The 27,496-nt window shown below is 45.5% G+C and overlaps 1 protein-coding gene across 1 annotated transcript in view; it reads right to left on the bottom strand.

The window, feature by feature from the left end:
- The window catches only part of LOC148442564 (protein kinase C delta type-like), a 79,842-nt gene extending 55,726 nt beyond the window's left edge, over positions 1-24,116 (bottom strand). Inside the window, exons 1-2 of the mRNA XM_088463797.1 lie at positions 23,597-24,116; positions 11,803-11,903 (exon numbers count right to left, since the gene is read on the bottom strand). Coding sequence (XP_088319923.1) covers positions 11,803-11,903; positions 23,597-24,116 — 621 coding nt within the window. The remainder of the gene's footprint in view (positions 1-11,802; positions 11,904-23,596) is intronic.
- Positions 24,117-27,496: the final 3,380 nt, after the last annotated feature.

The raw sequence follows: 27,496 nt of genomic DNA, 5'->3' as shown, positions 1-27,496 counted from the left end.
AATGAAACAGCATTTCTTGTACAGTGTAAAGACAAACATCACACACATACAAAAGTGCCACATGTAATAAAGGCAATATTAATTGAAACCATAACTTATGCTGCATGGCAAATTTATCAAAAAAATGGAAATGTTAAATTTAATAAAAGGGGTAATTCCAGGGTCGGATTAATAAATGGGGCGGGTGGAGCTGCAGGCCCATCGTGAAAATTGTCCCACCACCCAAAAGATTAGCTGGTAGTGTTGACAAAAAAAAAAATCCTGTCACAGGCTGCCAGCTGCAGTGTTCTGCCTGTGGGGGGACATTAACTAAAGGAGCCCATCCACTAGACGATTAAGTGGAGCGATTGGACGATAACAATCGTTTGCTAATCATTTGCAAAAGTGTCTAATACAACCAGCGAGGTGCGTGCCCACTGGTCGTTTAGACATCTATCATCTTGCAAACATGCTGATCAAACTGACGATAACATCAGGTTCAGCATGTTTGCAGATGATGATTAAGCCTGTACTGAACGACTGCTCGTTCAGTGCAGGCTCATCACATACTGACAAACGAGTGCACGATTACAATGTCGTAATTGTGCAGTCGTTTTCATGTCTGCTAGTGGATGGGCACCTTTAAATTGAAGTGCTACTGCTAGTGCTGTAGGATAAGCAGAGGGAGGGGGTGTGTTCTGAGGACAGGGGGCGTGGCTAAATGGACCATTGTACTGCCTCCTGCCTGCTTGTCTGGCTGCTCTGGTATCATGGAGCAGAGGGGGTATCTGTGACAACTAGAACAAACAGTACCTGACCTACAAGATAAGAGAGAGTTTAACTACTGTTTAAGTGTGTGTGTGTAAGTGTCTCAAAGTATGTGTGACTCGCAAGCGGGTCGATGGTGAGGCCGATGTGCGCGTGCGCAAGCCCCGGAGCGAGTGACAAAATTCACTCGCTCCGGGGCTCGCTACAAAAGGGACGGCTGTCGATGTTGATCGACAGCTCGTCCCATTTTGTAGGTGGGGAGGGGGGTGGCCGGACAAACGGAGGCGTTCCTGAAGGAACGCCTGCCGTTTGTAGGTGGCCCTACTGACATCAACAGTGATGTCAGTAGGTAGCTTCCTGCTCTATTAGAGCAGGAAGCTACCTGGGGCTTGCGTTAGATGAGACCCTACCCCAAGGGTCTCGTCGCAAGCCCCGATGGTCACGATGGTCTCGACCATCGCGACCATCACCTGGTCACTCGCTAAAAGCTTAGCGAGTGGCCAGGAGGCCAGCAAGAAAAAACAAAGCGGCCGCCCTCATTCAGAGCGAGCGCTCGCTTTTTGCGAGCAGCACTGAATGAGGTCCTATGTGTGCATGTATGATGCTCTGTATGTGTGACCCTGTATGTTTATCTTCATAGGAATGAGATCTGCTGTATGTGTGACTGCATATGTGATCTGCTGCATGTTTGACTGCATATGTGACCTGCTGCATGTGTGACTGCATATGTGACTACATACGTGACCTGCTGCATGTGTGACTGCATATGTGACCTGCTGCATGTGTGACTAAATATGTGACCTGCTGCATGTGTGACTAAATATGTGACCTGCTGCATGTGTGACTGCATATGTGACCTGCTGCATGTGTGACTGCATATGTGACCTGCTGCATGTGTGAGTGCATATGTGATCTGCTGCATGTGACCTGCTTTATGTGTGACTGCATATGTTACCTGCTGCATGTGTGACTGCATATGTGATCTGCTGCATGTGTGACTGCATATGTGATTTGCTGCATGTGTGACTGCATATGTGACCTGCTGCATGTGTGACTGCATATGTGACTGCATATGTGACCTGCTGCATGTGTGACTAAATATGTGACCTGCTGCATGTGTGACTAAATATGTGACCTGCTGCATGTGTGACTGCATATGTGATCTGCTGCATGTGTGACTGCATATGTGAATCCCTGTATATGCATACATGTTACATACGTTTTTCTTATGTGATGGAATTGGTGTGAAAGGCTCCTTGTATTTACCGCCTACTAGTAACTCCCTTATACTATCTCTATCTCATTTATTGGGGGCAATTCCATTCAGCGCAATGTTGAATAGTCCTAGGAAGGAATTCCTAGAGCTATTCAATTGACCACGCTGTTAGGTCCAACTAGAACCACTAAATGGCGCACATCCACTACATGATTAAAATGAGCGATTGAACAATAACGATATCGTTATTGGTCAATTGTTCATTAATCGTTGTCAAATCGTTCATTAAAATGTCTAAAACGACCAGCAATGCGCGCTCCCGCTGGTCATTTTAGACATCTATCGGGCAAACATGCTGAACAACCTGACGATAAGGTCAGGTTGAGCATGTTAGGGGATGATTGATGTGACTACACTGACCGACTGCTCATTCCGTGTGGGCGCAGCACATACTGTCAAACGACTGCACGATTACAATGTTGCAATCCTGCAGTCGTTTTGAGGTCTGCTAGTGGATGTGTGCCTTAAGTTGAATAATGCTGGTTACGGCGCCATAAGCTTGGTGTTTAGTCGTGGTAACCGGCATTCTCAGACTAAAGTGCCGGCCGCGAGGCTGTTAGCTCCGCGCTAAGCCAGAAAATAGCATTGCGGCCGGCACTGAAGTTGGATTTCTGTTTGCAACTCAGGAGGGTGCGAGCAGATATCCTGTAGTATGACTTAACAACACAGTGAATTGAATAGCTTTGGGAACTCCTTCCTGGGGCTATTCAACATCATGCTGAGTTGAATTGCCCCCATTATGACTATGCTATTAATTTTAGACTTTTAATTAATTTTATTATATATGTAGGGCGTGGTCTAAACTGATGTGAGACGTTGAGGTCCTCTGCTATCTCCAGAAGCAGCGCTGACCCGGAGGCTCCTATAGCGACTAAGAGATCTGCCAGCTGAGAAGAGCTGATTAATGGGCTGTGTACAAAGGTGGTGATTCAATCCAATGCAAATTGAATAGCGCCGGGAGCGAGCTCAGTGCTCAGGTTCAGTGCGCTGTGTGGTCAGAGAATGACAGTTATTGCGCCTTAACAAGGGTGTTAAGGCGCTTTAACCGGCATTCTCTGACCAAAGTGCCGGGTGCGCGGTTGTTAGCGCCGCGTTAAGCAGAAAAACAGCTGCGCGCTCGGCACTTTGGTCGGATTTCTCTCCACATCCCCAGGGGGTGCGAGAAGAAATCCTTTAGCATCCCAAGCAGTGTGGTGAATTGAATAGCTGTGGGAGCTCCCTCCCGTAACTATTCAACATCACGTTGAATTTAATCGCCCCCATAGTTCTTAGCCTTGATGTATGTGAGCATTATTACAAGTAAAATTATACTTTTTATACTATTCTCATGAGTGCGCTATTTCTACTATCTGCATATATATATATATATATATATATATGTAAAGAATTTTTATATATATTAGGGGTGAGCGGGTTCGGATTTCTGAAATCCGAACCCCCCCGAGCCACCCCGATCCGAGTCCGATCCGAATCAGGCTCGACTTTTCCCGCCTGACTCGGATCTGAAATCGAGGCAAAACGTCATCATCCCGCCTTCCGAGTCTCGCGGGTTTTGGATCCTATATAAGGTACCCGCGTCGGCGCCATTTTCTCACTCGGCTGTGGACAGTGAAGAGGGAGGGTGGGAGTTAGGGCTGTGTAGTGTAGTGTAGTGTAGTGCTGCTGTTGTCCACTACTTCAAAGTCCATAGGGGCTGGCTGTGTTGTGCTGTGCTGCTGTTGTTAATAGGGGCTGTGTCCACTACTTCAAAGTCCATAGGGGCTGGCTGGACTGTGTTGTGCAGTCAGTTCTCCATAGGGGCTGTGTCCACTCCAAAGTCCTGTGCAGTGTCCCAGTCCTAAAGGAGTGCTGTAGTGTTGTCCAGGGGGTGCTCTGTCCATCAGGGGTGCTCCCCCCAAGTGCTAAAAAAATAATATATTTTCTGTGTTTGTGAATTGTGTGCGCAGTAGCCGCACGTGCATCAACAAAGTAGTGCCAAGCGTGCGCCTGTGTCATAAGTAAAGGGCCGGCTGGCTTGACCGTTAAAGGGTGCTGTAACCCCCGAAAGTACACTCCAGTCCAAACCAAAAAAAAATAATTTTCTGTGTTTGTGAATTGTGTGCGCAGTAGCCGCACGTGCATCAACAAAGTAGTGCCAAGCGTGCGCCTGTGTCATAAGTAAAGGGCCGGCTGGCTTGACCGTTAAGGGTGCTGTAACCCCCGAAAGTACACTCCAGTCCAAACCAAAAAAAAAATTATTTTCTGTGTTTGTGAATTGTGTGCGCAGTAGCCGCACGTGCATCAACAAAGTAGTGCCAAGCGTGCGCCTGTGTCATAAGTAAAGGGCCGGCTGGCTTGACCGTTAAGGGTGCTGTAACCCCCGAAAGTACACTCCAGTCCAAACCAAAAAAAAAATTATTTTCTGTGTTTGTGAATTGTGTGCGCAGTAGCCGCACGTGCATCAACAAAGTAGTGCCAAGCGTGCGCCTGTGTCATAAGTAAAGGGCCGGCTGGCTTGACCGTTAAGGGTGCTGTAACCCCCGAAAGTACACTCCAGTCCAAACCAAAAAAAAAATTATTTTCTGTGTTTGTGAATTGTGTGCGCAGTAGCCGCACGTGCATCAACAAAGTAGTGCCAAGCGTGCGCCTGTGTCATAAGTAAAGGGCCGGCTGGCTTGACCGTTAAGGGTGCTGTAACCCCCGAAAGTACACTCCAGTCCAAACCAAAAAAAAAATTATTTTCTGTGTTTGTGAATTGTGTGCGCAGTAGCCGCACGTGCATCAACAAAGTAGTGCCAAGCGTGCGCCTGTGTCATAAGTAAAGGGCCGGCTGGCTTGACCGTTAAGGGTGCTGTAACCCCCGAAAGTACACTCCAGTCCAAACCAAAAAAAAAATTATTTTCTGTGTTTGTGAATTGTGTGCGCAGTAGCCGCACGTGCATCAACAAAGTAGTGCCAAGCGTGCGCCTGTGTCATAAGTAAAGGGCCGGCTGGCTTGACCGTTAAGGGTGCTGTAACCCCCGAAAGTACACTCCAGTCCAAACCAAAAAAAAATTTATTTTCTGTGTTTGTGAATTGTGTGCGCAGTAGCCGCACGTGCATCAACAAAGTAGTGCCAAGCGTGCGCCTGTGTCATAAGTAAAGGGCCGGCTGGCTTGACCGTTAAAGGGTGCTGTAACCCCCAAAGTACACTCCAGTCCAAACCAAAAAAAAAATTATTTTCTGTGTTTGTGAATTGTGTGCGCAGTAGCCGCACGTGCATCAACAAAGTAGTGCCAAGCGTGCGCCTGTGTCATAAGTAAAGGGCCGGCTGGCTTGACCGTTAAGGGTGCTGTAACCCCCGAAAGTACACTCCAGTCCAAACCTAAAAAAAAATTATTTTCTGTGTTTGTGAATTGTGTGCGCAGTAGCCGCACGTGCATCAACAAAGTAGTGCCAAGCGTGCGCCTGTGTCATAAGTAAAGGGCCGGCTGGCTTGACCGTTAAAGGGTGCTGTAACCCCCGAAAGTACACTCCAGTCCAAACCAAAAAAAAATTATTTTCTGTGTTTGTGAATTGTGTGCGCAGTAGCCGCACGTGCATCAACAAAGTAGTGCCAAGCGTGCGCCTGTGTCATAAGTAAAGGGCCGGCTGGCTTGACCGTTAAGGGTGCTGTAACCCCCGAAAGTACACTCCAGTCCAAACCTAAAAAAAAAATATTTTCTGTGTTTGTGAATTGTGTGCGCAGTAGCCGCACGTGCATCAACAAAGTAGTGCCAAGCGTGCGCCTGTGTCATAAGTAAAGGGCCGGCTGGCTTGACCGTTAAGGGTGCTGTAACCCCCGAAAGTACACTCCAGTCCAAACCAAAAAAAAAATTATTTTCTGTGTTTGTGAATTGTGTGCACTGTGGCTGCACGTGCATCAACAAAGGAGCAGCGCCAAGCGTGCGCCTGTGTCCCATAAGTAAAGAGCCGGCTGGCTCATTTCTTAAAGGGTGGTGTAACCCACAAAGTGCACTACTCTCCAGCCAAAATAAAATAATATTTTCTGTGTTTGTGTGCGCTTTAGCCGCACGTATATATATCAATATAACATAAATGGAGGACCAAACTTTCTCCGATAAAAATAAAATAGGGAAAGATCAAGAACCTCTTCCTCCTAGTGCTGTTGCTGCTGCTGGGAGTTGTTCATCATCCCAGAGAGGAAGTAGGAACATCACTACTTTTACTAAACAATTGACCCTCCAACAGTCCCTAGCGATGAGGATGAAGTACGACAGCAGTCATCCTGAAGCAAAACGTATAACTGAGGCCTTGACTGCTATGTTGGTGTTAGACGTGCGTCCGGTATCCGACATTAGTGCAGTGGGATTTAGACAATTGATGGAGGTAGTGTGTCCTCCTCGGTTCCAAATCCCGTCTAGATTCCACCTGCATCCTCAAAGCAGCAGCGACAAGCGTGCGTCTGTCTGTTAAAGGGTGGTGACACCCTCAAAGTGTGCTACACAAACAATTAAAATATTGTTCTTTTTTTTTCTGTCTTTGTGAATTGTGTGGGCTGTAGCCGCACCTGCATCCTTAAAGCAGCAGCGACAAGCGTGCGTCTGTCTGTTAAAGGGTGGTGACACCCTCAAAGTGTGCTACACAAACAATTAAAATATTGTTCTTTTTTCTGTCTTTGTGAATTGTGTGGGCTGTAGCCGCACCTGCATCCTTAAAGCAGCAGCGACAAGCGTGCGTCTGTCTGTTAAAGGGTGGTGACACCCTCAAAGTGTGCTACACAAACAATTAAAATATTGTTCTTTTTTCTGTCTTTGTGAATTGTGTGGGCTGTAGCCGCACCTGCATCCTTAAAGCAGCAGCGACAAGCGTGCGTCTGTCTGTTAAAGGGTGGTGACACCCTCAAAGTGTGCTACACAAACAATTAAAATATTGTTCTTTTTTTTTTGGTCTTTGTGAAATGTGTGGGCTGTAGCCGCACCTGCATCCTTAAAGCAGCAGCGACAAGCGTGCGTCTGTCTGTTAAAGGGTGGTGACACCCTCAAAGTGTTCTACACAAACAATTAAAATATTGTTCTTTTTTTTTCGGTCTTTGTGAAATGTGTGGGCTGTAGCCGCACCTGCATCCTTAAAGCAGCAGCGACAAGCGTGCGTCTGTCTGTTAAAGGGTGGTGTAACTCTCAAAGTGTTCCAAAAAATAAAAAACTATTTTTTTAATGTGTTTGTGACTTGTGTGCGATGTAGCCACACTTGCATCCTCAAAGCAGCAGCGACAAGCGTGCGTCTGTCTGTTAAAGGGTGGTGACACCCTCAAAGTGTGCTACAGAAACAATTAAAATATTGTTCTTTTTTTTTCTGTCTATGTGAATTGTGTGGGCTGTAGCCGCACCTGCATCCTTAAAGCAGCAGCGACAAGCGTGCGTCTGTCTGTTAAAGGGTGATGACACCTCAAAGTGTTCTACACAAACAATTAAAATATTGTTCTTTTTTTTTTCGGTCTTTGTGAAGTGTGGGCTGTAGCCGCACCTGCATCCTTAAAGCAGCAGCGACAAGCGTGCGTCTGTCTGTTAAAGGGTGGTGACACCTCAAAGTGTTCTACACAAACAATTAAAATATTCTTCTTCTTTTTTCTGTCTTTGTGAATTGTGTGGGCTGTAGCCGCACTTGCATCCTCAAAGCAGCAGCGACAAGCGTGCGTCTGTCTGTTAAAGGGTGGTGTAACCCTCAAAGTGTGCTCCACAAACAATAAAAATATTCTTTTTTTTTTTCTGTCTTTGTGAATTGTGTGGGCTGTAGCCGCACTTGAATCCTCAAAGCAGCAGCGACAAGCGTGCGTCTGTCTGTTAAAGGATTACATCGGTGACAGCATCCAAGTAGGCATGTCAGACAGTCCGTACCTGTACTGGCAGGAAAAAGAAGCAATTTGGAGGTCCCTGTACAAACTGGCTCTATTTTACCTGAGTTGCCCCCCCTCCAGTGTGTACTCCGAAAGAGTGTTTAGTGCAGCCGGGAACCTTGTCAGCGAAAGGCGTAGGAGGTTGCTTCCACAAAATGTGGAGAAGATGATGTTCATAAAATGAATTATCAACTCTTCCAGGGAGACCAGCCTCCAGAACGTACAGAGGGACCTGTGGTTCCAGCAGGGACGAATTAATACTCTGTGAGGATGAGGATGTACACACTGAAGAGGGTGAGGAATCGGTGGATGAGGAGGATGAGGATGACATCTTGCCTCCGTAGAGCCAGTTTGTGCAGGGACACATTAATTGCCAGCTTGTTTTGTGGGGGCCCAAACGAACCAATCATTTCAGCCACAGTTGTGTGGCAGACCCTGGCGCTGAAATGATTGATTTGTTAAAGTGTGCATGTCCTGTTTATACAACATAAGGGTGGGTGGGAGGGCCCAAGGACAATTCCATCTTGCACTTCTTTTTTTTCTTTGCATTATGTACAGTTTGGGGCCTAGTTTTTCTAACTGCCATCCTGTCTGCCACTGCAGTGTCACTCCTAGATGGGTCACGTGTTTGTGCCGCCCACTAGTGTCGCTTAGCATAGTCATCCAGCTACCTCGGTGCAACCTTTTGGACATGAAAACACTATTGTGAGGTGTGAGGTGTTCAGAATAGACTGGAAATGAGTGGAAATTAAGGTTATTGAGGTTAATAATAGCATAGGAGCAGAGAAACCAACAAATTCTGTGATTTTAGCTGTTTTTATGCTTTTTTAAAAAAAAATACAGATCCAAAACACAAAACCCAGAACCCAAAACACGGAAGGGTGGTTTTGGCAAAACCAATCCAGATCCAAAACACGAAGAAAGATCCAGATCCAAAACCAAAACACAAAACACGAAAAGTGGCCGGTGCACACCCCTAATATATATATGACATGGGACAGATCTTGGCGGATTATATATATGTCGACACTCGGTAATAAAACTATGCTTAACTGCAGACAGTAGGAACCAACGTTTCAATACTTTATTGTATTGTCTTCAAGGTACCGTGAAGACGATGCAATAAAGTATGGAAACATTGGTATATATTTTCTGCAGTTAAGCATCATTTATTAATGAGTGCCGTCGTCATTGGAATCTGTATTGTGGGTTCACTTGATGGACACCTGCAAGTATATATGTGTGTGTGTCCAGGCATAAATGATTGTGTATATATACATATAATTATATATATTTATTATTATTATTATTATTATGTAATCACAGCGTACTGCAGTCAGGATAGGATGATGGGCAGCGTTCGGAATCACACATGGTGTCATAGGATATAAGGTGAGCTTTATTCTTTTAGTTTTGTGCATACTCCTGCTGAGCTGATAGGTGTGATATATTTTCTCAACAGTCAGAATGTCGACAGCATTATGTTCTGAATGACGACATTCAGGATACTAACAATATAATGCAGGATTACATTATGTAGATGGATGCTCAGAGGTACCAATTATATGTGCTGCAGATTTATTGAGACTTTTTTCTTTTTAGATCTAGTTGATTTGTACATTTTCTATGATTAGGTCTCTAATGCAGTTGTTACATTCTCTTTATTATATATGTGGTTTATTGGCTTATTATGATTAGTGTATCATGCTCACAGTATCATTATGTTTGTATATGTGCTATTACCTACTTGCATGTACTTGGGATTATTTCTATTTATGTATACACTCTGTTTCTATAGTAACCAAGCAAACTCCGAAAAGGATGTGCCGAGGTGGACACAGCCGCCAATTGTAGCCTGCCGGTCCAGTGCTAGAAACTCACATTTGAATATATAAGGTGAGTGTTTTATGATGTACATTGGGCCTGATTCAGAGTTGTACACAGTCTCTGGACGCAGCTGCTCTGTGATAATATGTAAAAGTAGCAGGATGCTTTTGTGATCCACAGCTGCATGGCATCACCTGCATGAACATCGGTCATCTAAGTAACCCTCAGGTTACCCAAGATGGCTGTGAGTTTTACGCTTCCGGGGCCAGTGAAGCTGCGTCCAAGGATGCAGCCACTAACCTTGGTACGCCCAGAAAAACGGGGTTGACACACCACCACTTTCTGTAAAAACCACTTCCCCTTTCCCAAACAACCACAAAGAGCAAAATTTACTAAGCAGCGGGTTCTAAACCCTGGCGGTTTGGTGGCGGTTTGATGGCGGGTTCTAAACGCCGGGAATTTGGTGGCGCTTTTGCGGCGGTTTCTAAATGACAGCCCTGTTCTATTCTATTCTTAAATGTGTTATGACGGTTGTTTTGCAGCGGTTTTGGCCTTAGTAAATCTGCGGATAGCAAAACCGCCACCAAACCGCCGGAGGTTAGAAGCCGCCGCTTAGTAAATTTTGCCCAGAATGTCAATCATACTGCGGTTTAGAGAGCACTGTGACCATTGTCACAGACACAGATCTGCACATGCGCAGTACAGATCCTACGCATGTGCAGAATGACAAAGGGCCTGATTCAGAGCCGCTCGTAAGCGGCCGCTCGTTCGTTCTGACCGATGTTCGCTCATCTGCGCATGCGTACGGATTGTAATACGCTTGCGCGAACCAGTCAGTGCGGCCGAAAATCGTTTGTTCGCTATATAGCGAATGCCTGCTACTTTGAGTGACAGGAGGAGGCGTATGTGGGTGGTAACAGGGGAAGGGGCTTGAAAACGGGCAGTGGAGATCTGAACGCAGGCGTGCTTAAAGGTCAAAACGGGCATTTTAAGGGTGTGCATAATTAATACAGCAGCGTCATTGACCACGTCACTGGGTTATTTTATAGTCAAAACTGCTCGCAAGATTGCGGTAGGAAAAATCTACCACAAGTATAGCGAGCAGTTCATACGCTGGTCAATGTACTCGATTAATCTAATAAATAGCGGACATGACGTATGGTGCGAGCGGCCAGGGGGCGTATTTTTCAAAATTACAACCGCAAGTTTTGCACGCTCGTTCAGACTTAGAGGCGTGAACAGACCGCAATGAGCGAACGGTTCATTTGAATAGCCACCCCTTGTTTTGGAACGAACGACCGCAAATAGCGAGCGGCTCTGAATCAGGCCCAAAGATCGGAGATGTACGTAAACTATCGGGCTTGTGTACATCTCTCAATCACATATATATATATGTGTGTGGGGGTGGGGGGGCACAACACAGGCCACACCCTCACATGGCCATTGGTGGGGTTACTGTCGATGACGATATAGCAATTGGCCCCTCGATGGTTACCAACTATGCAATGGTGGGCCAATCAGAACCTGGGGACAGGGCTTCGCAGGTGTAGGGGAGGTGCTGTGCTCCGTGTCCTGGCATCTTGTAGAAAAAAAAAAATTGTTTATGCTGTGCCATCGATGAAGGGAAACCATCTGATTCTCTCCCATCGATGGTAAAAGCATTCGACATCAGCCATAAACCATCAATGATTATGAATCATCAATGGTCGATGGACATCCCTAGGTCACATCCATGGCATCACTAGTCAGACCATAGGCCCTTTATATCTTTCAGGGTAATTTTAAAATGGTGTGAGGTTAAACTTTACACTTTTGCACTGTGTGTCTACAGTATCTTTAGATGCTTTCTATAACCCCAAATGCTGTCTCCTAATAATACACCAACAACACCACAGAGCACAATGAATTGACACTATGACAGACCCAGCACTATAAATTACATGTAATGCAGCAAGTACAGTGTGGAATAACATTAGGTGGATTGACAAATCAAAACTAACATTGAATTAAATTGTGCTGTAGCTCTGTACATCTGTACTAACATCCAAATTCAGACATACAGTAATTCCCCTGTGACAAATGAAACCTCATTACTTACCTTTCCAAAGCCACCCTGGCCTAGCTGACGGAAGAACGTTAGTCTCTGGATGGTGTGAGAGACTTCATTGCTGAGGCAGGATGACTGAGCACTGTTGGTTCCTAATGGAAAAGTGAGATGAGAACATTTCAGTAACACCCATATATTATAGAACATTAAGGGGCCTAATTATCAAATGTTTTTATTTTCATATAATTATGTAAAAACTGCAGTTTCTACATAATTTTATGAATTGTTGCTATGTATTAATAGCCTAATGCATGGCATTTCATAGAAATCTCCTGCAGAAGGCTAATTAGCACTGCAGATCGCAGTCCCCATTATTATCAATGAGGACTATGATCTGACCCCTATGTCCCAAATTCCGAAAGGCAAATCATTTTGGAGTTTGGCCCCATTAGTGTACATCATTTTCAGATGGTGTAAACCGCTTTAAGTCTATGGAGGCTTTACTCTCAGGAGAGAGATCTTCCAATGCAGTGTCAGATTCCCCTGGAGGAGTTTTTCACAAATGTGAAAGACTGCTATAAAATGCTGGGGAAATAACTCACAGGGACAGCGGTTATCACTACCGCTGTCCTTGCGGGTTCAGTTTAGTACATAGTGGGGCTACTTTCATTTGAAATAAAAAAAATTCTGCCGTGATATGAAGTGTTAATAATCGTGGCAGTGCCTAATTGAGCTCACATTTTTATTACAGCAGACAACCAGGGACAGCCAAGTTACATAAATATTTCCATTCATATATCCTACTTCCTACTGTGTGCCAATTGCAGTCAATCTAAGGCCCATATTCAATTAGCGTTGAAAAGCCGAGATCGGCAAAAAGTTTTCACCGATGCGCGGTTTTCGCCACTTTACAAAGTATCGCCCTATTCAATTCCAGGACGCTTTTCGCCGATCATGGCTTTTCGCCTCTAATTGAATCCGGCCATTAGGGGTTTTTGGTCAGCTATATGTTTTGGGCAATTCAATTGTTGCTCCACGTGGGCATTATAGCCGCCAGCATTTCTGCTTGCACCCTCTGGATGATGCGAGCAAAAATGTGCAATAAACCGGTAGTTAGAGTGTCCAAACAGCAGTTTGGGCGCCCTAACCAGGACTGTAGACGGATTTATCCGTTTTACATGTCTAAACCTGGTCTAATAAGGCCTGATGACCGCAATAAGGCGTCCATTCATTTATTGTGAAAAACATTAAAACCATTTTATGCTAATCTTAACTCTAAAATAACGACACTGACAACAACTGCTTGGTTCGAATCAAATTAATGTATTTACTAATTGCATGAATTTATTTTAATAAACGGTGGCAAAAGAAGGCGCTACCACAACCCAGCTCTAGCCAAATACTTCTCACCAAAAAATGGGGTCGACTAAGATGCCCCCTTTTCAATATGCGTAACCTGCGCTGTGAAAGTCTCACCACCCCTTACTATGGCACAGTCCAGACGCTTCCGCAAAGAAAGTGCCCAATTGTCCACCCCGCATAGGTAGGACACACTCCCTGTCCTTCAAAGGGGCAAGTGCCCCACAGCGACCACTTATGCCACATGTGCCTGCTGGTTAGTATCGCCTTCCCGCCTACTGCTTTAAAATTGTTTAGTAAAGGACAAACACACGGTTTTGGGTAGGGAACGAGGGTCTTCCAACTGAAAAAGAGGCTGAGCCTATTCAAATTTAGCCTTAAATAGAAAAACCCATAATGCAAGCCCCCTTGAAACTCTAATTGGCTAACTGTCAACTAATGAAAAAAGGGCCTCAAAAAAGAGAAAACTGCCTAGCAAACAAATTCCCTATTACTGACCAATCACAAAAAACTGAGGACTCTTATATAGCCTCATGCCTATGAAGCCCTCAGCTAGTCTAATTAATGGGTACCCAAAACCATTAAATTGCAACACTTGGCGCCCACTAATTATCGCCGCCCACAAAACAATTAAATTACCCCTATAGTATTTAATTCTGCTCATAATAACAGTATATACACACAAATGTTTCTAATCTCATCAACTATGTTAATCCAATAGCATCAGAAATCTAAAGTATGTGAACTAAATATTTCCTTTTGTGACAAACAGGACTGTCTGCAACATTTGTGTTTGCATTACATTTGCTTATAATGTGTGGTCACATGACAGCACTGCTACTATCAGGGCCGGATTAAGGCTTGTGGGGGCCCCAGGGCAACTAAATTGTGGGGGCCCCTCCAAACCACACAGAGTCCACCCCCCTCCCTGAAAGACCCACCCAAAGCCTACCCCCGCCACATGAAGACAGGGACAAACGTAGGATTTTTTTTTGAAGGGGGGGTCCTGAAAATAAATTTTTATATATATATATATATATATATATATCAATCATACACTCACACATAAACAGTATACACACACTAACACATATATACATATTAACACATGGACACTAGAACATGTATAAACATACACACTAACACATACACAGTATACACATAACATACTGTATACACCATGACATATATACACATAGAATCACATACATACATACACACACACACACCGAAACAGTACACAAACATACCTTCACTTAATGCAGCAGCTGCTACAGGACCAGTCCTGGTTGCAACAGGGGCCGGGCACCTCGATCCATTAGGCCCCGCCCCCAAATTGTCATATTGGCTCCACCCCCAAATTTGTGTGTCAGGGAGGGTTTCTATGTACGCAGAAACCCCCCTGCATCCGTTTCTCTGTAATGAGCCGGCCTCCTGGCCGCTCGCTAAGCTGTGGGAGACCACCCACAGCTTTAGCGAGCGGCCAGGTTGATGATCATGAGTGATGTCAGTGGCGCCGCCCCCAAATGGCAGGCGTTCCTTCGGGAACGCCTCTGTTTGGCCAGCCACCCCCACACTGCCTACAAAACGGTGCAAGCTGTCGATCACCATCGACAGCCGCCCCTTTTTTAGTGAGCCCCGGAGCGAGATAATATTTCTCTCGCTCCGGGGCTTGCACACTCGCAGTGCGGCCGCTGCACGTGTGCAGGGCCTCAACATCGACCTGCTTTCGAGCGCTCAGCGCTTGTGAGCGAGTCTGAATGAGACCCTCAACCCGGGAACAGGTGTCGCTTTGTGTGGGGGGCCCTGGACGACCACCCCTGTCGCCCCTTCCTTAATCGAGTCAGTTTCTGCCGAGCATTGATGAAGTTGTCATATACACAAGTGTGAAGCTCTGGAAGGAGAAATAGCTAACAAGCTCCACAAATCTTATCTTGGCCCCAGATCCAGTTCAAAGCTTCCCTCTGCCCCCCTGTCTCAGGGGGCCCCCCAACTTTGATTACAGCTTCAGTGCAAAAGAGCACCACAACTAGAAGTTGAAAATGAGGAGGGTGGGGACTGAGCAGGGGGACGGGGCTACATGGCACTATACAGCCAGTCAGTGCTAGCAGCAGCATGGGGGAGATGAGGGGAGGGGGGGGACTGAGCAGGGGGACGGGGCTACATGGCACTATACAGCCAGTCAGTGCTAGCAGCACCATGGGGGAGATGAGGGGAGGGGGGGGACTGAGCAGTGGATGGGGCTACATGGCACTATACAGACAGTCAGTGGTAGAAGCAGCATGGGGGAGGGGAGGGGGGACTGAGCAGGGGGACGGAGCTACATGGCACTATACAGACAGTCAGTGGTAGAAGCAGCTTGGGGGAGAGGAGGGGAAGGGGGGACTGAGCAGGGGGATGAGGCTAAATGGCACTATACAGACTGTGAGTGCTAGCAGCAGCATGGGGGAGAGGAGGGGAGGGGGGGACTGAGCAGGGGGACGGGGCTACATGGCAATATACAGACAGTCAGTGGTAGAAGCAGCATGGGGGAGAGGAGGGGAGGGGAGGAGAGGCAGCAGGAGCAGATACAGACAGTGGGTCTCATTCAGACCCGCTCGCAAGCACCTATTAGCTTTCAAGCGGGTCGATTCTCTCGCTCCGGGACTCACTACAAAAGTGGCGGCTGTCGATGGTGATCGACAGCTCGCACTGTTTTGTAGGCAGGGTGGGGGGTGGCTGGCCAAATGGAGGCATTCCTGATGGAACACCTGCCGTTTGGGGGCGGCCCCACTGACATCACTCATGATGTCAGTGGTGAGCTTCCGGCTCTATTAGAGCTGAAAGCTCACTGGGGCTTGCGGCAGACGAGACCCTACCACAACGGTCTCGTCACAAGCCCAGATGGTCGCGATGGTCTTGACCATCGCGACCATCAACCTGGCCGCTAACTAAAGCTATGGGTGGTCACCCACAGAATAGCGAACAGCCAGGAGGCCGGCTTTGAACATAGAAGAGGCCGCCCTCATTCAGAGTGAGCGCTCACATTTTGCAAGCGGCTCTGAATGAGGTCCAGTGTGCCAAATGATGATGTAAGGTAAGAGGGAGGAGGAGGAACACTATATTTATATCTGAATAAGGCCAATATTTACTAAATAGGATAATGCTGCAAAACTCCAGAAAATGCAGTTTTCAGGGGTTTTACCGCATTCTCCATATGTACAAAGCACCGGCAAGCATCAACCCGATGGGTAACGCCACCTTTAGGTGGCATTACCCAATGGAAGCCTATGGGCTTCTTATTGGGACACTCCTCGTTGGGAGGGATCTGATCTGATCTCTCCCATGAGCCCCCGCGGCCGTCTGGGCATGCGTAGAAGGACGCCTGAGGGACTTCTGGGTATTAAACTCGGAAATCTCTCCGCCCAGCAGCATAGCAAAGGACAGCTCTTATCGGGGTAGCTGTCCTTTGCGATATTCTAGGTACATACCACGGTAATGAACTGCAGTATGTACACGAAGACAGGCAGGATGTACCGCATCGCTAATGCAATGCTTAGTACATCCCGCCCTAAGTGTGTGATTATCTGTATGTGTGTAAATGAATGAATGTATATGTATGACTGTGTGTACCAGTATGATATATATGTGTGTGTATAAGTTTCTGCCTACATGTATGTATGTGTGTGTGACAGTATGTATGTATGTGTATAAGGGGCAGATGTAGTACTTAGATTTGGAGAGAGATAAAGGACTTGAGTCACTTGTATGCACTGCAGTACACGTGCATGAATTAGCATTACGATCGTACTGTGATCACTTATACAGATATAAAGCCATCGCAGACAGAGGGACAGGACATCAGCGTTTGGGGGTGGTGACGGGGGAGTGGTTGGAGAACCACAGGCGTGCCTGTCTATTTGAATGCCATTTCCAAGGCGTGCATAAATTAGCCACTCCGACGGCATACGCAGCTTGAGTACATCATGCGATGACATCTAAAATTTCTGAGTAAGGACAGAGTAGCTGTAATTCTGCATGAGGGTCCAATATTACTTGATGGTACCGATGTATACGCAGGTCTGCAAGGTATTACAGAGGTGAGATAGCGGTAGTAGGTGCCTCTATGTTGGCTTTGCGATTGCAAACATTAGCATATTTTCGCAGCAGATCTGCGTGCAGCTATAGCGATCCATAGTGAATCAGGCCCAAAGTGCCAACCAATCAGCTCTTAACTGTCATTTTTCAAACATTGCCTGTAAAATGACAGGAGCTGATTGGTTGGTATTTTATCTCTCTCCACTTTATCTCTCTCCAAGGCTTAGTAAATCTACCCCTGTACGTGTAACTACATATGTAGGTGTGTGACAGTATACATGTATATGTGTGTGACTGTATGTATGTGTATATGATGTGTGTGACAGTATATCTGTATGTGTATATGTGTGTGACTGTATGTATGTGTATATGATGTGTGCGACAGTATATCTGTATGTGTATATGTGAGTGACTGTATGTATGTGTATATGATGTGTGTGACAGTATATCTGTATGTGTATATGTGTGACTGTATGTATGTGTATATGATGTGTGTGACAGTATATCTGTAAGTGTATATGTGTGCGAAAGTATGTATGTGTATATGATGTGTGCGACAGTATATCTGTATGTGTATATGTGAGTGACTGTATGTATGTGTATATGATGTGTGTGACAGTATATCTGTAAGTGTATATGTGAGTGACTGTATGTATGTGTATATGATGTGTGTGACAGTATATCTGTATGTGTATATGTGTGTGACTGTATGTATGTGTATATGATGTGTGTGACAGTATATCTGTAAGTGTATATGTGTGTGACTGTATGTATGTATATATGATGTGTGTGACAGTATATCTGTAAGTGTATATGTGTGTGACTGTATGTATGTGTATATGATGTGTGTGACAGTATATCTGTAAGTGTATATGTGTGTGACTGTATGTATGTGTATCATACTTGCCTACTTTTGAAAACTAGTTTCAGGGAGATTTTAGATAGTGGTTGGACCGCCATCAAGGGGGCGTGTCCAGCTCTACCCAAAGGGTGTTTCTAGCTACACCTATGGGCGTATCTATTGCCACTCAGGGATTTGTCCTGCAGTGGAAGTTGAAAACTATAGCACTATGAGCAGCTTGCTGCCAGAGCAGGTCTGTGTATGGGTAGCAACTAAGGAAGGACATATGAAATAATGGAATTTATACATCAAAAATATTAAAATCATAAGCATAAAAAAAATGTGTATCTGTGTATGCAGTAGATTCCAACCACAACCCTGCTATATGCATCAACTGATATCAAATCATATAAGCCTATATTCTGACATTTACATGAAAAGCCTGTGTCTCCAATTTCAAATTTCTATAGACAAATTCTCCCATTGACTACACCCAAATGTCTGTTTAGCTCCTGTATATAGTAATTACCCACACTGAATCTACTTAATCCAGAGTTCCACTCCCTACCAGGGGCTGGCTGGCAAGTTTTAGCCTTGTGGAAAAATACAAGCAAGTGGCCCTGGTTTTCTACAAGTGCTCAACAGCAAAAAAACACCTGCGATCTAACAGCAGTCTATACTACCAGGAACTCGGGTGTACTGTATACATAACCAAAGTCAGCAGAATAGATATGAAAAAGGGGTCCTAGAAAATGGAAGCCCCCTAAATCACTACAAGTGGTAATCTCAAGTCTGACAAACGCCCCCTCCCCTCCTCATTAAAAATTATTTCACAGATCTGATACACCCTTCCGCCATAGTTTAAAATCAGACCCCACATGAGCCTCTCTCAATTATGATCATATGGTACCCCACACTTGACAAACCCCCTCCCTCAATTGGAAACATACCCCAGTCCTGATTATCTTCCCGGCCTTTCTCAATGTACTCTATAATCATTCTCAAACCTGACAACTCCCTCAATTAAAATCACATCCCAGAACTGCCCCCCAGACCTAACAACCTATCCCCCCTTAATTAATAACATATTTTAGAAGTGTCCCCCCTCTTACATGACAACCCCCCTCTTCTCCCTCAATTAACAGCATGTTCCAGAAGTGACCCCCCCTCATACATGACAACCCCCCTCTTCTCCCTCAATTAACAGAATGTTCCAGAAGTGACAACCCCCTCATACCTGACAATCCCCCCTTCTCCCTCAATTAATAGCATGTTCCAGAAGTGACAACCCCCTCATACCTGACAATCCCCCCTTCTCCCTCAATTAATAGCATGTTCCAGAAGTGACAACCCCCATAACTGACAACCCCCCCTTCTTCCTTAATAGCATGTTCCAGAAGTGACCCCCCTCAAACCTGACAACCCCCCCTTCTCCCTTAATTAATAGCATGTTCCAGAAGTGACAACCCCCTCATACCTGACAATCCCCCCTTCTCCCTCAATTAATAGCATGTTCCAGAAGTGACAACCCCCTCATACCTGACAATCCCCCCTTCTCCTTCAATTAACAGAATGTTCCAGAAGTCACAACCCCCTCATACCTGACAACCCCCCCATTCTCCCTCAATTAATAGCATGTTCCAGAAGTGACAACCCCCATAACTGACAACCCCCCCTTCTTCCTTAATAGCATGTTCCAGAAGTGACCCCCCTCATACCTGACAACCTCCCCTTCTCCCTAAATTAACAGCATGTTCCAGAAGTGACAACCTCCATACCTGACATTCCCCCCTTCTCCCTTAATAGCAAGCCCAAAACTGTTCTTCCCTACCCTGCCCCCCCTCCCCCTTCACCATCAATAAAAATCATTTACGAACTGCATTAAATCAGATAAAAGAAAATGCATTTTAAAAATAAGACCTCAAATCAATGGGGGAAGTGCAACACTCACCAGTCTCCTGCTGCTGTTGTCCCTCCTATCTCCGGCTCTCTCTCAAAGTCTGCATGGCCGTTTGCAGCCTTCCACCAGCCATCCACCAATCAGCGTTCAGATACTCCAGCCATCCACCAATCAGCGTTCAGATACTCCTATCACTGTGATTGGTGGATGGCCAGCGCCATCCACCAATGAGGCTGCAGACAATGTTACTTGGCTTCTGCCATCGCGGCCGCGGACCCGAATCCTTTACAGTGTACCGGCCGGGCCGGCCCGGGAGAAGATGCCTTCCTGCACAGCTCACCCTCTACTTATATTTTTTTTACTAACGAGGTGAGCAGACTTGGGACAGCAGCCGGGGAGGAAGAGAGGACGCTGCAGCCGCCGCCAGTCCCGCTCCCTGCAGTCAGAGATCAGACAGACTCGGGAGGCAGTGACACCTAGGCGGCCAACGTTACTCACAACTCCGTGGTAGCCGGCCTATCATATTACATTACAGTAAATGACGTTGCGTGTCGTGACGTCCTCAAGCCAGGCCCCTCCCCTTTCTCATCCGACTCGCGCATGCATAGTGCGGTGCTTTGACAGGTCAGTGGGAAATACCGGGGGATTCTCTATACTTTCCGGGGTAGCGGGAGCTCCCAGCTTATAGCGGGAGGCTCCCGCGGAATGCGGGAGGGTAGGCAAGTCTGATGTGTATTTGATGTGTGTGACAGTATATCTGTAAGTGTATATGTGTGTGACTGTATGTATGTGTATATGATGTGTGTGACAGTATATCTGTATGTGTATGACTATATATGTATGTGTATATGATGTGTGTGACAGTATATCTGTATGTGTATATGTGTGTGACTATATGTATGTGTATATGATGGGTGTGACAGTATATCTGTAAGTGTATATGTGTGTGACTGTATGTGTATATGATGTGTGTGACAGTATATCTGTATGTGTATATGTGTGTGACTGTATGTATGTGTATTTGATGTGTGTGACAGTATATCTGTAAGTGTATATGTGTGTGACTGTATGTATGTGTATATGATGTGTGTGACAGTATATCTGTATGTGTATATGTGTATGACTATATATGTATACATGTCCTCCCAACCATCACAATGTTGCTGGGACCTGCTGTGCACATGAGCATAGGGGGCAGCCCAGCAGCTGTGGAAGCAATGTGTACGCCCCCAGTGTGAAGAAAAATGGGTGTGTGATGTATGGCCATGTCCCCATTTATTTGCATGCAGAAGGCTCACACACTATGAGCCTGATCCAGAGTTGTACACAAACCTGATAATTTACTTACAGCTTCGATGATGAGTGATCGGCGCATGCGCAGGATCTGTACGGCTCATTTTGTGATAAGTGTCCATGAGATCGCTTGCAGTAACCCCTACGCTGCAGCATGATTGACATGCTGTGGCCATTTGGGGGTGGGGGTGGTGACAGTGATTGATTTACAAAATGGGGACATGTTGCCCCCATTTTGTAGGCATGCCAAGGCCAGGATCTCCATCTTCTGATGCGGATTTCCTGGCCCCAGCAGAGGCGTTCCATAGACCATTGTTAGTAAACGTAGGCTTACTTATACCCCTTTCACACTGCAAGCAATAACCTGGGTTATTGTGCAGTATGAAAGGACCCAGTTGAAATAACCTGGGTCAAGTGACCCAGCATTTCAAACCGGGTAACGAGCAGGATTGAACACGGGTTCATCCCGGCTCGCAGTGCAGTGTGAACGGATAACCTGGGTCGATGTGACTTGGAACCCGTTAGCAGTATAGGAAGAGCCGACACTTGGAGATGATCTCACATGACGCCAGTGACATAATTGACCCTACAATAAGCCAGGTCATGCTGCCAGTCTGAGATTCCAAAGTGAAAGGGGTATAAGATGGCCCGTGGCTGTTAGATGGTGATTTGATGCTGTGTCTTTGGATGCACCACTCTGAGCTGGAATGCCGGCAGTGAGAGTTTTCAGCCTCCAGACGTACAATTCTGAAACAAGCCCAATGACCAAAACTTTGTATCCCAAATATTGGTCTTTAGTGACCCCCAGCCTTAAGTGCCGGGCCCCTCAAAGCCTCAATCCAGCTCTGCTTGGTCCCGTTGGGTAATTCCATCTTCAGATGGGGAGAAGGTGTAACAGATAATTACTGGCTGAGTACGTTATGTGGTCAGAGGATTTATCATATGGTTGGGTGGAGTCTGAGATCATTAGTAAATCATGGTATTGATTATTGACAAATAATGTAAGAGACATGATTGGTATGGCAGGAAATTGGAACGGAGCTGCACAAATCATTTTTGACCCTAAAGTACAGTGTAATTCTTCTAAATCCCCAGATGTAATGGGCCACATGTTCTGGGGATAGCAAAATGAAGTTAAAAAATTATTTTTATTTGTTTGTTTAATCTTGCATCAGACGTCTGCTTTATAGGTGAACACAATAAGGATTAAGGTGGTGCCTCTATATCCTGTATTTTACAAATATGTATGAAAATATGTGTATGGGTTTCATACTCACAAATAGTGATCATCACAATTACAATAGATATAATGACTACTAAATGACTGGACACTAATGTTAATATTAAGCTTTATTTACAGATATCAATTTAGCTTTTAGATTTGAAGCGGGAATAATGTCTAATTATTGCTGCTTTAACTCTAGCGGGTAAGTCATCAAAATCTCGCAGCTGCCTGCAACCCACAGGCTATTACACTTAGCCCATAATCTTTACTTCTAATTCACATTAATCAGTAGATCCAATTACTACCCACACTGCAAGCGACTGAAGCCTCCTTGTCATTGGTAGCTCCCCATTAGCCTCTACACATCCAATTACATCACCCACACACTAAGTGGTCAATCCAAATGACTGCGAAGGGTGCAAGTTGCTGTTGCCAGGGCGTTAAAACACCAGCAATGGCACGGCATCTCGCACCCCTCGCGGCCTGCTCTGAGCCTGGATTCACATAATTTTGCTTGGAGCCCTACGGGGCTGTGAGCACTTATTGCGAATTCGGGATGCCGTCAAGTGCAGCCGTAGTCATGATGACTCGCACCCAGGAGTACATCGCATTTAATTGCACAGTAATACATGTGGTGTAAATGGGGCTTTACACATTACCAATACTCTTGGGGGAGATGTATCAAACCTTGGAGAGAGATAAAGTGGAGAAAGTTAAAGTACCAACCAATCAGCTCCTGACACTTTACAGGCTGTGTTTGAAAAATGACGAGTAGGAGCAGATTGGTTGGTACTTTATCTCTCTCCCCTTTATCTCTCTCCAAGATTTGTTACATTTCTCCACAATATCTAATAGTTTGGCTGTAGTCCATGGGGCACAATATTTCAGCCCAGATATAGTGCAACCCCCTATCACTAATAAGTACAAACATTGTCATATATAAGCATTCTTGGATTTACTATTAAGACAAATACCACTAAATTAGATTTTGATGCAAGAAAAAGCATGATATAAATAAATACATGTAAATGTATTTTCAAATAATGGTATAGATATAGAGGCCTCAGCACTTGTCTACTATAGCACAGCCTACCAAAAGTCATTCATGGTGTTTGTATGATAACAGTTTGTATGTATGAGTCTCCCTTACCCTGTCTCTCTGCATCTACGTGATGTTCTTTGCTCTTCTTCTTCTTCTCCTCATCTCCGATCTTCTCCTCTGGGCAAGATGACAACTGCCTGCATCTCTTCTGTCTCTTGATGGAGACCTCCTGCTCTTCATCAGAGGGGTTAGAAATAATTCTCCTCTTGCTGTAATGTCCATTCTTGCTCTCCTCTGCGCTGGATGATAGCTTCCTCCATCTCTTCCTCCCCTTCTTGATGGAGACCTTCACCTCTTCCTCGGAGGAGGAGTCAGGTAGGATCCTCCTCTTGCTGTCATGTCCAGTATGGTTCAACTCCTCTGAGCTGGATAATAGTTTCCTCCATCTCTTCCTCCCCTTCTTGATGGAGACCTTCACCTCTTCCTCGGAGGAGGAGATGGAAATGATGTTCCTCTTCATGTCACGTCCGTTGTTGCTTAACTCCTCTGAGCTTGATGATATCTTCCTGCACCTCTTCTTCCCCTTCTTGCTGGAATTGATGCTCCTCTCCATGGTGGCCTTCTTCATCCCTGGCTTCCAACGGTCGCTCTTCCACCAGTGGTTTGAAAGTAAACTGCCCTGATGCCAGCTGCAGCTTTGAAAAGTGGCATGTGCCATCAGTGGCAGTTACCTGCCCATATCCCTGTGCTACATACATGGTGTATGCTGGGCGAGCCTATATGCATGTAACATGAATAGGCAGGCATGTGTGAGATTATCTCTGGATTAAATAGTGGTTTCCTAAATTATGGGGTGGGAGTCATTTTATCAATGTGGATTGATCTGATTAAAATGTATCTATATTAAGGTGCATATTGAATTATGTTTGTCACTATTTTATAAAAAAAAAATAATAATGTATTATTTATATATTCTGTATTACCAGTTATTTAAGTAGTGCACACATATTAGACCGTGCTTCCCAGAGAACATTTCAGTTACTAACATTAGTCCCTGGCAATCCTTGTCTAATAAAAACATGGACATTAGTCCCTACCCCAGTGGATCTTACAACATACATGCCTACCCTGCCGGAAGTTGCAGGAGGCTCCCGATTTTTCAGGTAACCCCCCGCACCCCTGGAAGAGTAGGCACTTCTCCCGCATTCTGCCCACCTCATAGTGAAGTGGGCAGAATAAGGAGATTTTTATTGCGGACCGGCGGGTCAGCAAGTAGGGGGCGTGCCCTAATGACCTTATGATGTGTTATTTAAATATGCCCCGTTCGCGGCAAATTGCAGTGAGGGGGCGGGGCTTAATGATGCGACCCATCCATCCCCAACACCTCCCACCTGCTTCTCCTCTCCAGGCTTCTCCTGGGTAAGAAAACTGCAATGTCGGCAGGTTTGGCTTACAATCTGTATTCCCTATCACATGGGCTCACAGTTTATAACAATACAGGTTGAGTCTCCCATATCCAAATATTCCGAAATGCAGATTTTTTTTTGCATGACTGAGATAGTAAAAATGTTGTCTTTTGATGGATCAATGTACACAAACTTTGTATAAAGCACAATTGTTAAAAATATTGTATAAAATTACCTTTAGGCTGTGTGTATACGGTGTATATGAAACATATAAATTTCATGTATGTACACAAACTTTGTTTGAGCCTTAAAATTATAGAAAATATTGTATAAAATGACCTGCAGGCTGTGTGTATACGGTGTATATAACACATAAATGCTTTCTGTGTATAGATTTGGGTCCCATTCCCAAGATATTTCATTATGGTGTGCAATTATTCCAAAATACGGAATATTCCGATATCCAAAATACCCCTGGTCCCAAGCATTTTGGATATGTGAGACTCAGCCTGTACCAAATAGTTATTGACAAGATAAACACAAAACACACAGGTGCAGTAGTCAGCCATGGACGTGTCACTTCTCATACATACTATTATTCGTACTGGGATACAATCTGTCACTTTCCTCATTGTCCTACAATGTGTCTTACAATTTGCATACTGTATCCACTCTCATGGTCTCTATATACCTTTTATAAGCCAGGGATACCATGGTCTTAACTTGGGCGCGTCTTCAATTTGAGGCGAAAAGTCCGGATCCGCGATACTTTTTCGCCGATGACGTAATTTTTGCCTGTTTGGCTTTTACCCCGTATTCAATTTGAAAGACTTTCCACCTAGGCGGAAAGGCAATGCAATGTAATAGGCGGAAAAGTTTTGTCTATGAATGGGAGGAGGAAAAAAGTGCAAAATTGGGGTTTTGGGGTGCAACTTTGCGGGAACCCCCGTGCAGTCTTCAGACAGTCCCCCAAAGGTAATCTGTGCCAACATTTAAAAAAAAAAAACACTTGACACCCCAAAATAAAATCACTATCATTTTGGGGGTGAAAAATAAAAATGTTGGGGGACAAAGTTAAAAACTAGCGAACTTGACTCTGGGGGGTCCCCAAGTATGCCCCAAGTGTTTTTTTGATTGCAGGGGCTTGCGGCAGATGGTTTTTCAAGATTTTTTCAACTTCACTGTAGCAACTTATAAATATGCTAACCCCCATTTTCAAGTTCCCCCAATTTGATGGGATAACTTAATTTCTGGAAAAAATATTCCTGAATACTCTTCTGCATCACGTATAGAAAAACACAATTTAGCAGCTATTGAGTCCGTTTAAAAACACCAAATACCTTCAGCAAGCCAAATCGGGGGTACCATAGGGAACCCCCATGTCAGTGCATCTTTTGGGGGGTGTCAGGCTGATTTCCCCAAATCTGACCGTACTTTCCACCTGTTTAAGTTTCACTGGGTCCCGTTTTCGCGTACTTTCAAATTGAATACGGGGTAAAGCAGGCACGTGCGCGATACTTTTCCGCCTACAAAACAGGCGAAGTACGCGGAAAGTCCGGGCCGCGAAAAAGTATTGCGGCTTGTCTCAACTTGAATACAGCCCTTAGCTGGATGTAATATTACTATTACAACTGATATATTCCTACTAGTGATGAGCTAAGCTATTGCAATTTAGGTCCTTAAGAGTTTTGTTTCAATAAAAAAAAATTGACATAAAATACTGAAAAATGACTTTTTCAGGTGATAATTACACAGAAGCAGGGCCGGGGGCAGGCGGCCAGGTGCCCCCCAGGCCGCACCATCACCTAGAGTCCTGGGCTGCCTTCTCTGCAGTAAGCGCCCTGGTGGTCAAGTGGTTGTTATAGCCGTGATCCACCTGTCGGATCTTACTACTTCTTTCTGTTACTGCAGAGTGACAGAAGCCATGTAGGCTATAAGTTAGTAACAGAACAGGCTGTGATACTGGCGGCCGTATTACAGGGGAGACTGCTTGTGTGTAGCTGTGGCTGTGCTCCGTGAGTCACAGATGACAGCCTGAGACACAACAAGCAGGGCCAGCAGTGTGACCATATTAGTGACATGGCTGTACTGCATCTAGCGGCTGTGTCACCCAGGACCCTCCTCAGACTTCAGGTGCCAATGTGAGGGGCGGGTGCGGTGCAATGCCTGCTGCCGTGCAGGTGTACATCTGTTACTTACCTTGCGTCGCACCCTCTCACCTTCAGGCCGTGTGTTGAGCAGACGGTCCTGGAACCTCCGAATAGAACACGGACACGATGACCTAGGGGGAAGGAGACGAGGTGAGTACCGTCCTTCCTCACGTCGACCGACGCGCCCTACCGAACCGGGGGATAAATTCAGGTTTTAAGTGAAGATCATCATTGGCACTTTTGGCCTCAGATCCCGAATTTTCACCTAACGGTACTCACGCACCAGGTGAAGATCCGTCCTTGCACCGGGTTGCAAGGTTCACCGTCCGCCCAGAAGGAAGGAGATAGGTAGTGACAAACAAACAGGGAGAGACAGTACACACAGATATTTCTCACCGTGTCCACTCTTGCTCTTCGTCCGCTCACTCGCCTACAGGTCCCTGTAAGGAGAT

The sequence above is a fragment of the Taudactylus pleione genome, unplaced genomic scaffold (genome assembly GCF_031769625.1).
Source record: "Taudactylus pleione unplaced genomic scaffold, aTauple2 ptg001458l, whole genome shotgun sequence".
Classification (NCBI taxonomy): Eukaryota; Metazoa; Chordata; class Amphibia; order Anura; family Myobatrachidae; genus Taudactylus; species Taudactylus pleione.
The sequence above is the reverse complement of the archived record's forward strand: the minus strand, read 5'-3'. Positions and strand labels throughout refer to the sequence as shown.